The 15,654-nt window shown below is 34.8% G+C and overlaps 1 protein-coding gene across 4 annotated transcripts in view; it reads left to right on the forward strand.

Annotated features, from left to right (window-relative positions):
* Positions 1-15,654, forward strand: part of GRID2 (glutamate ionotropic receptor delta type subunit 2) — a 1,417,069-nt gene that overhangs the window by 1,087,244 nt on the left and 314,171 nt on the right. For all 4 annotated transcript variants that reach the window (XM_082391643.1, XM_082391645.1, XM_082391644.1 and 1 more), the window contains exon 11: positions 4,668-4,980. In XM_082391643.1, the coding sequence (XP_082247769.1) occupies positions 4,668-4,980 (313 nt within the window). The remainder of the gene's footprint in view (positions 1-4,667; positions 4,981-15,654) is intronic.

A 15,654-nucleotide genomic window follows, 5' to 3' on the forward strand; every position in this document is an offset into this window, starting at 1 on the left:
ACATGTCAATTTTTTTAAAAAGTGACAATCCCTGCCTTCACAGAGCTTGTGGTCTAGTAGAAAAATTCATTGTTCAAAAATCAATCAAGTAGTGTAAAATTGCAACTCTCATACTGTTAGAGAAGTGAGGGATACAGGCTTCTGATGGTGTAAACAACAAGAATTATTATTCCAGTCAAAAGAGCCATGGATAGCTTTCCTGAGGAAGTGATAATTGAGCTGATTTATGCATATGAATAAAAGTTTACTTGAAGAAGTTTCAGGAGGGTCAATTCAGACAGTATAATCAGCAGGTATGAAGATCATGCATTGGGAAGAAGTGCTGGAAAGAAAAATGGTCCAGTAGGAATATGTCGAGGTAGGCGGAAGATAGTGTATCCAAAGATGTATAGACTTTGTTAAAGATTTTAATCTTTTTCCTAAAAGCAGTGCAAATCCACTGAAAATCTTTACATTGTGGCAGGGACAGGATCAGATGTGCTCAACAGAAAGAATACTTTGGCTGCAATAGGGAGGTTAGAGACAAGAAAAGGTAGATTTCAGGTAGACTCGTAAGGAGCCCTGGAAAGCAATAATGAGAGCTGAAAATAGTAGAGAAGTGAATGAATATTAGGATTCTCAGTAGGTAGAATCAGAAGTGACAGACAGGATAGGGGAATAAGACTGAGAAAAATAATGAGATCACTGAAATTTAAGACTTACATAAAAAGATTTTAACTGAAGCAGAAAATATTGGAAGAGGACTGGTTTGAGTTGAATGCCTCTAATATGATCTTGGCCATGTTAAATTTGAGATGTTTTTGAGACATCCAATAGAAACATCAATTATGTAATTGCATAAATCAGTATATACTCCAGAACTCATCTCTGTATCTAGAAATGTAAATTTTGTAAATCATGTGTATAGATGGGAGTCAATGGAGGTAATGATATGAATGGGATTGCCTGGGCAGAGGATCTCAAATGAGGAAATGGGTGTAGGTCCAAGTCCAGAGGATTGCCGACATGAGCTTGAAAAGGAACTGAGAAAGAGGCTTATATCATGACATGAAATTCAAGGAAAATAATATTTATGGTAAAGGGGGCCATCATCACTGTCAAATATTGTCAAGAAGCCTAAACAGATGCGCACTAAATTATATCCATTTGATTCAATAGTGTAAACATTAAGAAGAACTGCGTCCATTGAGTAGTCGAGCACTCAATAATATGAATACAAAAGAGTCTTCCAGAGTGACTGTGAGGTGTGGAAATAGAGACAAATCTTTAGAGAAAACTGACTATGAAAAAGTGAGAGAGAAAGGGTAGCAAGTGGGAGTCAGAAGTCATAGAGAGTAAAAGGGAAGGTTTTTCTCTTTTTGTTTTTATTTTAATGAGAAAGAGTTAAAGAACCTTTTCATGGGAAATCAACAATTGGTAGGATGATGTTGAATACTTAAGAGATGGGAATTTAAGCATCTGACATGGAGGGGATTTGTTGATAAGTTTACTGATGGAGGGTTGGCATTAGAAAGGAAGACATCTCCTCTGTCGCAAATAAAAGTTAAATAGAATAAGCTGGATGTGGGATATAGGTTGAGAAGTAGAAATAAGTGTGAATTTTAATTCAGTATCTTCTGGTTCTCTATAAAATAGCAGTGAATGTCATCTTCTGAGAATTAGGGGAAGTGAGAAGATTAAATGTTTTATGAGGCTAATGGTTTGAAAAGTCATTGTTGAAACTGAACAAGTGAGTTGACATACACATACACACATGCATGCATACATACAGAAATAAACAGACTAATAATAGAAAGAGAGAGAAAGAGAAAGAAAGAGAGAAAGGGAGAAAGAAAGAAAGAAAGAAAGAAAGAAAGAAAGAAAGAAAGAAAGAAAGAAAGAAAGAAAGAAAGAAAAAGAAAGAAAGGAAGGAAGGAAGGAAGGAAGGAAGGAAGGAAGGAAGGAAGGAAGGAAGGAAGGAAGGAAGGAAGGGAGAAAGAAAGAAAAAGAAAGAAAGAGGGGGAGGGAGGAAGAAAGATACATGTGAGTGATCATTTCTGGTTACTTAGACATATTCAAAAAGTTTTAGGACCATCTTTCTGAATCAGTGATTCTTGCCTTTTTTTTTCTGCTCCAGTACAGTTTCTCTAATACAAGTAAGGACTATCACATACTCATATCAAGCATGGTGGTCTGCTATATCACTGATTCTGAAGGCTGGATTGAGGTACTTCCTTAGGAAGGTGTATACAAATCTCAGAGATAGGAAAATGTGTGTGTATAAGTATGTGCCGTGTGTGTATGCAAATGCATTTGTGCAGTTTGGAAAAGCCCATTATATGATTCTAGTATCCTCTCCACAGGGAGACTGGCAATTTCTTCTTGAGAACAGAATAGCCAAGTGTTGAAAGTGGACCAGAATTGAGGAAGTCCTCCATAGAACTAGGACAAGCAATTACTATATTTAATAAATATTTTAGCACATACAAAATAATCAGTTCCCTTTTCCAAAAGAAAACAATAACAATCAACAGCACATCTTCCCTAGATATTTTTCTTTATTACATTATAGAAACTCACTTTGTGATACATACAAATATCTATTATTAAAATCAGTATAGTGACTATTCTAATTCATAATCATTAAATGTAAAACATTTATTTATTAGCAAAATATTTATGAACATTTACAAATATTCAATCAACATGTCAGCAAATCTCTCCTTAGGTGGAATTTTCTGACTTTAGTTGAGTCATAAAATGCTTTGGGTCCCTAGTGCATCAATTCATAAATTACTGATCCACAGTACTTTAATAACCTGAAAAAAGAAATGTACTTTCTGAGAGCCTAATTGAATCTTGAGGAGTTATTTATTCACCATTAAGATTGAGATAAATGAGTCAGCTCACAATAGTCATACTAAAGACAGTTATATTCATTTCACAAATAGATAAACTGAAGCTCAGAAAAGGTCGGACTAGAGAGCTAAGAATCCAGGTTAGATTTTCCTTCTGAAAAGACCCAATTCCTGGTAACTAAGCTATGCTAAATAAATATGGGAGCTTGAAAGCAATAACTATTTCTCTGAAAATTCATTTCCATATAGAGTTATTAAGTTTAATACCTCTCAGTTATAATCCTAAACTCATAATAATCCTAAACTCATAGTTCTTATGTTAATATAGCCTTGTTGCAGTGTAAATAGTACAATTAAGAAAAGCAAAATTTCAGACTCTTTTAAGGTAAAAACTCTCCTAAAACCAGTTATGCTAATTGCTTACAATATGAGTCATTTGGAAAATGAATGATTCCTTTCAGTATGGGAAAGTGATTATGAGCACTGGCTTTGGAGTAAGGAAAACATTGCTTTAATACCTGGCTTCTAAACTTATTAACTGTGAGAACTGAATGAGTTACTTAAACTCTTGAAGTTTCAGTTTCTTCATCTATGAAATGGAGAGGAAAACATGTAATTCATAACTCATTGTAAGGATTAAATGAGAAAAGTTATTTAAATACTTAGCACTGTATTGATGGGCTGATACACACACACACACACACACACACACACACACACACACAATGCTTAACTTTAGCTAGACTATTTTTGCTGCTATTATTACTTCAGAGACTAGATGTATGGGAATTGGTTTAGCATTCCGCTAGGCATGTTACTTTTCATGTCTTTTTTTTTTTCTCCAAAGGCATTAAAACCAGTTTCTATATTCTTTCATCAAACTATAAAAAAAAAAAAGAATAATGAAAATGTTCAACAATTTACTATTGTTTGTGTTTGTCTGAAAGTAGCTTCCCGCAGCTTTAGTCACAGCCACAGATAATTATTTCAAATAAGATGCATCTTTTAGATATTTAAATATGTTTTCATATCATAGAATTGAAATGTGAAGTCATTTCTTATGTGCTGTCACTGCAATTCTGCCATGTGCCTTGTATAAGTAAAATAGCATGTGCTCTGTGTGGTTTTGAGTGCTAACACTGAGAATCTGAGGCACATACTGAGAACAATGGTTATGGCTCCAAGGAGAATTATCTGTTTCCTTAATCTTTAATTGTTCATTAAAATGTTTCTGAGGTTTAAAAAATAAAATTATGGTAGAAACCCCTGGGGTATGATGTTATAACTTAGTGCTATGAGATCTCTAATAAACTCTAATATATTTAGAGCCCAATAATATAAATTTTGATGCTGAGAAATCTAAACCAAGGGTGAAATGCCACATTGAGTTTTCTTTTTTAATAACTTAATAACTTACATGTTAAGAACATGTTGAATATCTTGGGAACATTTTCTCAGGAAGAATTCTTTTGAATAAGTTTTACCTTTGCTACTGTGTTAATGATGGCTTTGATAAAATGACCCAAGGAAAAAAGACAATTTCCTTCAGGCATTATCTGTGTCTGAAATATTCTTCACTGATTTCACATGCACTGATAATATGAACAAGGTAATTTGTCTAACTCTGGTGGGCCAAGATTTGCAGTAGGAAATAAAAAATTCACATATAGGTCTTCTCTAAGAAGTCTCTGCAGTGTTTTTCAGTTTGTATAAAAAGGCTTAAGATGTTGCCTGAGGCATCTATTTTTTTTCCTCAAGGCAAGCTAAAGTACCACAAATCAAGTTGTTTTTCACACTGTTAATGTATTCCTGTCTCTTTCAATTTCTCAGAGGGCCGACATAGGGATTTCTGCTTTGACTATCACCCCAGACCGTGAGAATGTGGTGGACTTTACAACACGTTACATGGACTACTCAGTGGGAGTCCTACTTCGAAGGGCTGAAAAGACAGTGGATATGTTTGCCTGTCTTGCACCATTTGATCTCTCACTATGGGCTTGCATTGCTGGCACAGTTCTTCTGGTCGGTCTACTGGTCTACCTCTTGAATTGGCTTAATCCCCCAAGATTACAAATGGGATCAATGACTTCTACCACTCTCTACAACTCCATGTGGTTTGTGTATGGATCCTTTGTGCAGCAAGGTAAGGAAAAAATATATATTTCAGTACAAAAAAGGAATGTGATGTTTCATATGCCATGAATTCAGTTAAGAACGTTCTGTGTCTTGACATCAATAAGTGTTCTAAAGGTCTTTACAGCAATGCTAAGAAAAGAACATTTCCTGCTCTTTCCTAGTGGATCTCAAACAGCAGATTTGCAGCAAAAAATGGTACAGTATCTTTTGATGTAAGTTCAGTTTTATCAACAAAGCCAAAGATGAATGTCAGAGGTAAGGTTCACAAGAAACTCAAGAGGAGATTTTCCTTCCCAAGCTCTGATTCTGAGAAATAGCCTTTCTATTTCTCAGATAAATACTTACTGAGATTTATGAAAATACTTACTACCAGAGCAGATATTGCTTAATTATTTATGTGTATAAGAGATGTTAAGACTTGCTGTTTGTTGAGAGACATTGTTTCATGTATTAAAAATATTCATTGGCAGTGAAAAGACTTTAAGATTCTGATAAGAAATTTATGCTTTATCTTTCACTTTAATATATAATCTTTACCAATTAACTTATAATTTCATTATATTCTAAAGAATGTCTTTGTTGTGTTATTCAATATTCAATCTGCCTACTCTTTAAACTTATCTAGGTAATTATTTGACTCTTATTGCTTCAGAATAGAACAATATTTATTGAGCCCCTTATTTGAGACTACTGCCATCTTAGAAAATGAAATAATAAAATACTTAGGGGATTGATAGTTTCTTGCAAACTTGTCATATGTACTGAAGAGAAGACATAGGTGTCACAATGGAGACACATGATGCTTTTGCCTTAATATTTACAACTCTCAATAACATCTTACATTTTATATACACTTGCTATTGGATCTTCCATTAAATTTCATTCTTTCTATTCTCATTTAACTAATCATAGGGTTTGTCTAGACTTTTCATCTCTACTTTCTCACTTAAAGTCTGTCCCGTAAACCTCTGTAAGCATGCTTTTTCCCGCTACCTTTCTGTATCTGTGTATCTTTATCGCAGATATTTTTGGTCCATTCATTAATCACTAATCTAGTAGATATTTAATCCATGCTACTTATTTAAGTAGAACTTTGCTAGGCACTGAATATACAGTTGGGAGCAAGAGAGTCGTTGCCATCATTGAGCTACAAGTCTTGTGGGATGCAAACATGTAAAATCCACGTGTGATAGAGACTGTTATGAGATCATAGTGGTGGGGAGGGTGAATATATCTTAATGTGGCAAAGAAGGCTTTTTGAATTAGTACTGTATAAACAGAGACAGAATTAACTATGCAAAGAGCTTATTGAAGAAGGGGATGGGGGAAAGGATACATAGATGGTAGGATAGAATTTAAGACCAAGAAGTGAGAGAGAAATCAGAATAGACTATGCAGGATGGAGCTGGTAAAGATGAGGCTGAAGATATATTTGTTATTATCAGGGGTTTGAATTTGATCTTCAGGGAAATTATCAGCAATTTAAAGGTATTAAACAATTTAATACCTTTAAATGCATGTTTAAATTTTTACTATAATCAGAAACATTGTGATTATAGTATGGAGAAAACTGAAAGAGAGCAATGTGGAAAGGGAAACAAATTATCAGAGTATTATAATAACTAAATAAAGAGTTAATGTGGCTTGCACAAAGGTAAGATGACACTGGGAATCAAGAGAAGGGTACTGATGAATTGGAATCTATAGAACCTGATAAATTATATAGTGGTATGGGGATTGGTACTGAAGGAGAAAAAGGAGGTGAAATTTTATCCTAGGTTTCTGGATTAGGAAATTATGTGTATTGGTTGTCGATGTCATTTTCTGGGGAAAAAAATCAAGAAGAGCAGGTGTGATGTGGAAGATGATACATTCATTTTGGTACATTTGAGTTGAGGTATCTGTGAAATATCCAGGGGTATATTTCTAATGCTTGTTAGTGGTTTGATATATTTGTCAGAAGCACAGAAGAGACATCTGGGCTAAATATACATTGAGGAGATATTGGCATGTAGGAGATAATTGAAGCCATGGAAGTGAAAGATCGTACAGAGTAGTTGTTCTCAACTGCATACTCCTGATTGAGGACGACTGACTCAGAGAGGGCCTAGGACAGAGCCCTAAGGAAAGGAATGGGTAGAGGAGATTTCAGTGATAACTAATAAGGAGTGACAAGAAAGATGCAAGTACCATGTGTACCATCTAGTGGTATACATACCAAGTAAAGACAATATTTGAATATGGAAGATTGGTTGACAATGTTAAACATTTCAAAGAATCAAGTAAAATTAATACTTGAAAGATGTTCATTGGATTTAGCAATAACCTTGTTCTTGGTAGTATTCCAGTGACTAGAGCTGCATAATAAATTCCTCTAAAACCTATCAGTTTCATGGGTCACAAGTTTAGACAGGACATGGTGTGGATGGCTTGTCTCTGCTCAATGATGTCTGAAGCCTCAGCTAGACAGCCCAAAGTCTGGAGGCTGAACTCATCTGAAGGCTTGTTCATTTCATTCACACGTCTGGTGGTTAATGCTGGCAGAGAGCTGGTGACCTCAGTTTTCCTCTACGGCCTTTCTCCATAGGATAGTTTGGCTTTCTCACATCATGATGATTGATTTCTCTATAGAGTGTGTCCCCAAAATGGGGGAAAAAGTCAGTGAAACAGAAGAATTTTGTAGTCCAGGTTGGGGATCACAAACTTGTATGATGGTATGAGCTTCTCTTGCAGGAAACACTCTGGATGTGCCACTTCATGGCTTTGTCATGAGAATTAAAATGGTTTTAAAATGTGAAGTTCTTAGATACAGTAACTTATATAAGTATCACATAAGTGTTTACTCAATAAATAAAAAACAAATTAGTCTCAGCTGTGGATAGTTAGGCACACGAGAAAAGGATAACAAGGCAGATTATTTTAGATTATTAGCAAGATGGTGGTTGAAATAGTAGATTCTAGGGTACATGAAGCAATAAAAAATAGAAAGACCAATAATCAGAGTGTAATAGAGAGTAAGACTGGAAAGTAATAGAGTAGTAGTGGGAGAGAGTAGAGTTCTTGATGAGGCCAAAGAACAACTGTAGAAATATCAGTGTGAGAAAGTTCAAAGTTTGTATTGACAAAATGGGACACCTGAGCCTAACATTTTTGAGATGAAACAGTAGAGGACAAGTTACAGGTGTGTAGATGTGGATTCCTGAAGAGTTGGTGAAGAACTTCAAAGCTGATCAACTGAGAATCCTGAGGATTAGATGAACCATCTGTAATGATGTTTGGCTTGGATTGGAGAGAAAGAAAATAAGCCGTGTGCCAAAATTGTCAATAAATGAGGATAGATAACTAGGATGTTGATAAATATGAGTATTGACTAGAAATAGAAGGTGGTAAAGCTACATGTAACTAACCTCTATGTTTATCTCACTTCTTCCCATTCCATCTAGTTTTTCTGTGCATGGTTTCAATAACTACCAAAATGCAGATGACTCCCAAATCTATATCATCCTTGAATTTTAGTTTTATATACTCTCACTAGACTCTCTGGATATATCAGAGATAACACAAATTCCAACATGCTAATAATTGAATTTTTTTGCACTTTAAACCTTTATAGCCTCTCATGTTCTCTATTCTAGCTGATGCATTAGCAACCACTCAGACTTACAGGTTAGGAACTTTGAAAACAGTTTTGATTTTTTCTTCCTTCTATCCCTTATATCCAACCATAAGTCATGCAAATTTTACTTCATAATTATTTCTAGGAGTGGGAATCTCTTCTCACCTAGAGAGATAAGACCTAGTTTGTTACCTAGATTAGGCCTATCTCATTTCTCATCTGAGCTACAGGAATCTCATAATAGGTCTTTCTTTTTCAATTTTGTTTCCTGTAAATATATGCTCCACATACTTACACATATACCCAAATTATCACTGTCATGGAGAGCTAACCACATAATTCCCATTTTTCAAATATTTCCTTGGCTCCCCAGTGCCCACAGTTTAAAGTTATTTAGAGCACGAACAATATTCCATCGTTTGGCTCTTGACCAGTCTTGATTCTCATCTCCTACCACTCATGGCTCACATTTAATTGTCCAGTTATTCCAAACTGCTTTTGTCCCTTGAACAGAAGACAAAACTGTGTCTTGCCTCTCTGCCTTTGCTTCTACTCTTTTCAGTTCATGAAATGCCTTTATTACCAATTGCGTAATCTCTACGCCCACTCTCTGCTTTCATATGGCAAATTCCTGTGGGTCCTCTAGTTCTTATTCTGGTCTCACTTCCTTCAGGAAGTCTTTGCTGGGATTAGAGACCATCTTCTACGCTCTGTAAGATATATTTATCATAGTACTTATCAACTATAGTGTAATTGCCTTTTTTTTGTCTCCACCTGAGTCCTTTGAACACAAGACAGTGTCCTATTTATCTTTATAGTCTCTTTGCCTAATTCAGTGTCTTGTACATATTAGATGTTTAATAAGTGCATACTGATCAACTAAATAAGTGAATAAATGCTAAATACTTAACTAAATCAAGCACGGAATTAACTGCAATATTGTGTTTATTAGATTATAGTCTATTGCCCAATGACCTTAAACTCACTTCAACCAAACAGGATGTTATCCAGAATGTCTCCACTGGTGTATTTTCTTAAGTAGCTAAGATGAGAAACTTATAAATAAGGTTTCCCATTGGTTGAAGGCTTATTTTTGAGAATGTTGACAAGCTTATGGATTGGCTTTCTGAATTCTGTCTCCAGGTGGCCCAGTTTCAGCAAGTTTTGGAGAACACCCAAAAGAAAAAGATAAATAAAATTATCCATATGGTTACATGCTTTTCTAGTCTGTAAACAAGCTTCAGATATTAAAAGTTATAAATATGTTAAGCACTTTTCTGTCTCAACTGCTCCCTTAAATAAGTTGTACAGCCTGTAGGTTGATTATACGTTTATACGAATTCATAATGATGCATCATGCTGAATTGCATATGATTAACTACTTCATCTCTGAAATGTTGCTATTCTTCCACCTGCTAACAATGAAAAAAGGTGAATTCATTAAAAGGTACCGAGAGTATCTTTACACTTTGATTAAAAATAAATTAAGAAAAGACTCAAAAACCCCATGAAAAAAAGAATCAGTCAATGACAGTGTCCATGCACAGGCAATGAAGTTTGGAATTAGTGATAATTTCCAATAAAAATATAGTCTTTTAAGGAGAAATACAGTAATAATTCTGAATTATTTCAGAATTACGGTCTTTATTGAGCCACTAGACTAGATTGAGTAGGAATAAAAAGGCATTTCATGTATTATCAGATAGATGTTTGAAAAAAGAGTTCAGGGACAGCTAAAAGCAGGAAAATGTTAAATATATGTAAGCTGTTTACTAATCCTGATTTTTTAAAAAAATCTGTAACTTCAGAGCATTCCAGAAAAACAGCTTAGGGAATCCAACTGTGCAAAATCAGTATGGTCCATTATAGAGATAAACTTAGTACATCTGTTTGGCTAGAACATTAGAGCTTGTGAGTTAGGCAGTTTAATGCATGAATGAGACACCAATTTTATGCAAGTTTTGTTGCCATTTCATATCCTCCCTTATCTCCATGCCTATGTACATCTCTCTGCAATCAGCATACTTAAAAAAAAAAAAAACTGGGGCTTGATTTTTGAAGATCTCTGATATTTAGTTTATAGTCAGTGACTCTTAATATCATCTGGGCCATGAAGGGCCTCTGTGACTTGTTCACACATGTGGTTGTATGTAATTCGTTTATTGTTTACTTGCAAAGGGAAATTTCAGAGTTTACCTCAGATGGTTTGGTTCTATGAAGTATAAATATTTATAGTCATGTAAAACGTTTCAGGCTATCACATATGTTTATTTACCAGCAAACATTTACTATATACCAGCTATGCGCCAGGAACACAAAGAACAAAAGAAAAACAAGGAATAACTGTATTAACTGACTTAATAAATATTCCTTGGATGTACTATATGCCATACCCAACGTAGATATTTTGAATATGATCATAAGAAAGACACAGTCCTTGCAGGAATGTTCAACATCATGTAAGTGGGCCATAGCCAAACTGGGACCAAATAAACCACTTTTGATGAGGGGAGCAGACAGAATTTTTGAAAGGAGTAAAGAGGGAAAATTCCTTTGGTAATTTTCTTAAGGATCAAATAGTTCTACAGTTGCTAGCGATGAATAAAGAGGATCTTTAGGAATGGTAGAAGATAACTTGGTGTCTGCTGCCCAAGAGTTTACATCAAAGGCAACCCACTGGCTTTGAGATCCCAGGACAATTTTTGGAAGAAAATAAAGAGTTCTTCCCACTGCCAGATGGATTGCAGTGTTATAGAGAATCACAACTTTCTCATATCCACAAAAAGAAGAGTCAGACATTCTTCTCTATCAAATTAGGCAACAGAAAAGATTGTTGATGAGAAAGCATCTGTTTAAAACTTTGAGTAGGAGAATAACTCAAAAAGACATCCATTTTAATAGTGTAGATATCAAATATATGAAATTTGCCAATGTCCTAGTCACAAAACCCCAAAGGAGTCAAGCCTTGAAATGCAGTAGCTAAAGCCGTTCCTTTGTAATGTTATCTGATATTTCACATTCAATTTGAATATAACAAAAATTATATTGGCTAGCTTTGCTGTTTACTGACCCTAATGAACACAGAGAAAATGAGAGTAATTCCCAGTGACAGGTTAACTGGACTATAGAGACAAGTTTTTTTCTATATTCTGTTCTTACAGATATTAACTCAGAAAGGCTCTCTGTAATTTTTATTTAGGTCAGAACAACATCTCTGTTGTTGCTAATTATTATAGGCAGTCCTTAACGAAGGGAGAGCCAAGTACTCTGAATGCTGTCACATCTACGTGAGAATTTCCTCATGCTGATTTAAAACATAACAAGCTGCTCATTTTCTTTCCTTTTCTCACCAGAATTCTTCAACACCAAAGAAAAAGGTGAACTCTCATACTTTCAAAGACTGTTTAAACTCCATGATTATAGGTGTGGGGTGTGAGTAATCTGTGTGACCAGAAAACAATGCCATGATGCTAAGATGTGAATCCACTAGTTTTTCCCAGTGAACTGTAATGAGCTCCTAAGCGATTATTCCATGAACTATATACATGAGATAGCCCCTGGGTTTCACTTATTTTAATACCAACTCTTTATGATTTGAGCCAGAAAATCCTTTCCATGCTAAACTAGGTTTTCGAAGAGGTAAAAGTAATTAAGGAACATGAGACACAAATCAGATTTCTGCTCATAAAAAGCTTATAAAACAAGAACTGGTGTGAACAACATGTTCTTGACTCTTCTGAACTACTTATGAGTACATACCATAATTAAAAGCATTATTTTAGTATTTAATAAAACAGAAGAGTTGCTTTCAAGAAACATTTTAAAAAATTGAAGGGTGATCTTAAGATTTTCTGAGTTGGTTTCTCTTCTTTCCCAAAATGCTATAAGAAAATGCATTTTTTTTTTTTTTTTTTTAAAGCCCATTTCCCAGGCCATGTTGTAGACCAGCTACATCAGAATCTGGGTTTGGACTTAGGCATCAGTACTTTTTTTTTTTTTTTAATGTATTTATTTATGGCTGTGTTGGGTCTTCGTTTCTGTGCGAGGGCTTTCTCCAGTTGCGGCAAGCGGGGGCCACTCTTCATCGCGGTGCGCTGGCCTCTCACTATCGTGGCCTCTCTTGTTGCGGAGCACAGGCTCCAGGCGCGCAGGCTCAGTAATTGTGGCTCATGGGCCTAGTTGCTCACGGCATGTGGGATGTCCTCAGACCAGGGCTCGAACCCGTGTCCCCTGCATTGGCAGGCAGATTCTCAACCACTGCGCCACCAGGGAAGCCCAAAATACATTTTTTAAATCTAAATTTAAATGATAAAAAAGCAGGTGTCATAAATCCTTTAAAATAGCATTGACATCTTCATAGTACTTGGTGTTTTTACAGTACCGAATTACACTACCCCTCAGCTTAAGTAACACGGTTAGGGACAGAAATGTACAGTGTGGGGAATGTAGTCACTAATAATGTAATAGTTTTGTATGGTGATAGATGGTAACTAGACTTATCATGGTGATCATTTTGAAATGTATAGAAATATCAAATATCACTGTGTACCAGCAACTAACATAGTGTTATAGGTCAATTATAGTTCAAAACCAAACAAGCAAACTCATAGAAAAAGAGATCAGACTGTGGTTACCAGAGATGGGGCAGCGGGTGAAGGGAGGAGGAATTGGATGAAGGTAGCCAAAAAGTACAAGCTTCTAGTTATAGTATAAATAAGTACTAGGGTTGTTATGTACAACATGATAAATATGATTAACACTGCTGAATGTTGTATGTGAAAGTTAAGAGAGTAAATTCTAAGAGTTCTCATCACAAGGACAATTTTTTAAAAATTTGTATCTATACAAAATGATAGATAATCCCTAAACTTACTGTGGCAGTCTTGTCGTGATGTATATAAGTTGAACCATTACGCTCTACAACTTAAACTTACACGGTGCTGAATGTCAATTATATCTCAGTAAAACTGAAAAGGAAATAAACAAACAAACACAGGTGAGCTAGGGAAAAATAAAAGAATAGGGCCAGACATTTCCAAAGATGAATTTATTCTAAAGGTGATTTAGGATTGATCAAAGTTAAAGTATTGGGATCAAAGGACTACATGTGATAGTAGGGACAATCAGTTTAGAATGTAAATTTGGAAATTCAATTTTTGTTTGACCTGATTCCATTTTCCCCTTCACCTGTAGTTAAAATATGTAGTTAGAACTTTAATAATGATGGTCATATTTCTAAAAATATGGAAAACTTACCAAAGCTCTTAAAAACAAAATTATGTTTTGAAAAATAAGACTTTTACCACTTAACCTATCTCTAAGATGCATACTTATAAGCTAACTGTAACACACATAATGCTAAATTTAGGATTCCTGTTTCAGTCTACAAAAGAGGGCAATAAGGTCCTGTGATACTTTTGTTAAATACCCTTAAATGTGGCATGGCCTTAACTTGAACTTTTCACAATTGTAAGGCAGAGAAATTCCAACGCATAACATAAAGTAAAAATTAGCATCATATATTTCATCATGTATATCAGTGTTTCTTATTTGTAAACTAGTTTCTTGATGGCAGTTGTTCTTTTTTGGCCTCAAGATGTAACAAAAGACCAACGCATAATCCATACTTCCACACTGTGGACATGTAAAATTGCTCTCTGATTTGTGGGTGACCAAACTTTATAGAGTCTCTTTATATTTACAGCTCTGTCTCTCAGACTCTAAATTAACATTCCATTTGGGACAGATGCACAGTTTGTCTGCTTCAGTTGTTTTCTAGCAGTTAATAATATACATTGTTTAAACTCGGCTTTAACATTTCCTAAAAGTATTTCCTCTGCCTTTACCATTTAAAATTCTTCATTATCTAGAAAGCATCTCCTTGGATATTAAATAAGAATTATTTATCTAGTCACAAGAGTGAATAGGACAGCGTGGTATCTGTCTTCATGGAGCTTTCAATGTATGAGGGAAACAAACTAGTAAACACACAGCTCCGTCATAAGATCATAATAATCACACTGAGGAAAGCCCAAGTCACAACGGATGCAGAATTAACAAATAGGCCACTATCTGGTGCATTACAATTAGGTCAAATTCATACCGAGTCATGACCTATTAAAGAGAGGGACACAGACTGGGAACCAATTTTTCTTTGCCTGGTGACAATGGAAGAAATGAAGTGGCCCATTAATTCACTTGATCTTTGTTTCCTGATCTATAAAAGAGTCAGATTATTTAAATTTTTTCTTTCAGTTATAAGATTATACGATTATATAATACAAATATCTAATTAAACAACTCTTTTCATATCTTTGTGTTTGATTAAGAGGCAGTTCAGTTTTAAACTGAACTATCTATACATTTACTAGCTATGTGATGCCAGACAAGTTTCTTAGTCTCTAGGTGCCCTAGTTCCCCAAATAATAATTACCTACTATATCAGGTGTTTGAAAAGTTAAGAGTTCATGGATATAAAACACTTAAAACTGTGTGCAAGATATTAAAAAGGCACTCAACATTGTAATTATTATTTTCTCACTATTTTTACCATTCATAGCAAGAGATGAAGTCAGCCACATTGTTTAATGCTTTATATACTCATTATTACCTCACAGAAAATAAGCAGTATTTCAAAGAAGCATATTGTAATTAGGCATAAGGAAGTGTATTAGGAAAGCCAGTCCAGCTAATGAAAATGCTTATAATAAAAACCATACACTAACAAATTCATAATAACCTTATGTCATTCAACTAGGCATGAAAAACTACAAGAACATTTTTCCCTATGTAAGCACATCATTACTGCATGTACTTGCAATAAACTATAGCATAATATGGCCAAAGATGCAACAAAGTAATGAACCAAATTGAGTGGAATTATAAGTTTTGATTCAGGATGCTTCCAATTTATATATGCAGCTCTTTGGGGCTCGAAAAGACTAAATAATCTTTTGGGGACTAATTTATAAAACCTGTGAATATATGTGTTTTGTTTTTGGAATACATATTGAGATCTGTGGCTAAAATAGCACATAATTAATCATAAACATCATACAGAAGGCT

The sequence above is a fragment of the Balaenoptera borealis genome (genome assembly GCF_965194805.1).
Source record: "Balaenoptera borealis genome assembly, chromosome: 4".
Lineage (NCBI taxonomy): Eukaryota > Metazoa > Chordata > Mammalia > Artiodactyla > Balaenopteridae > Balaenoptera > Balaenoptera borealis.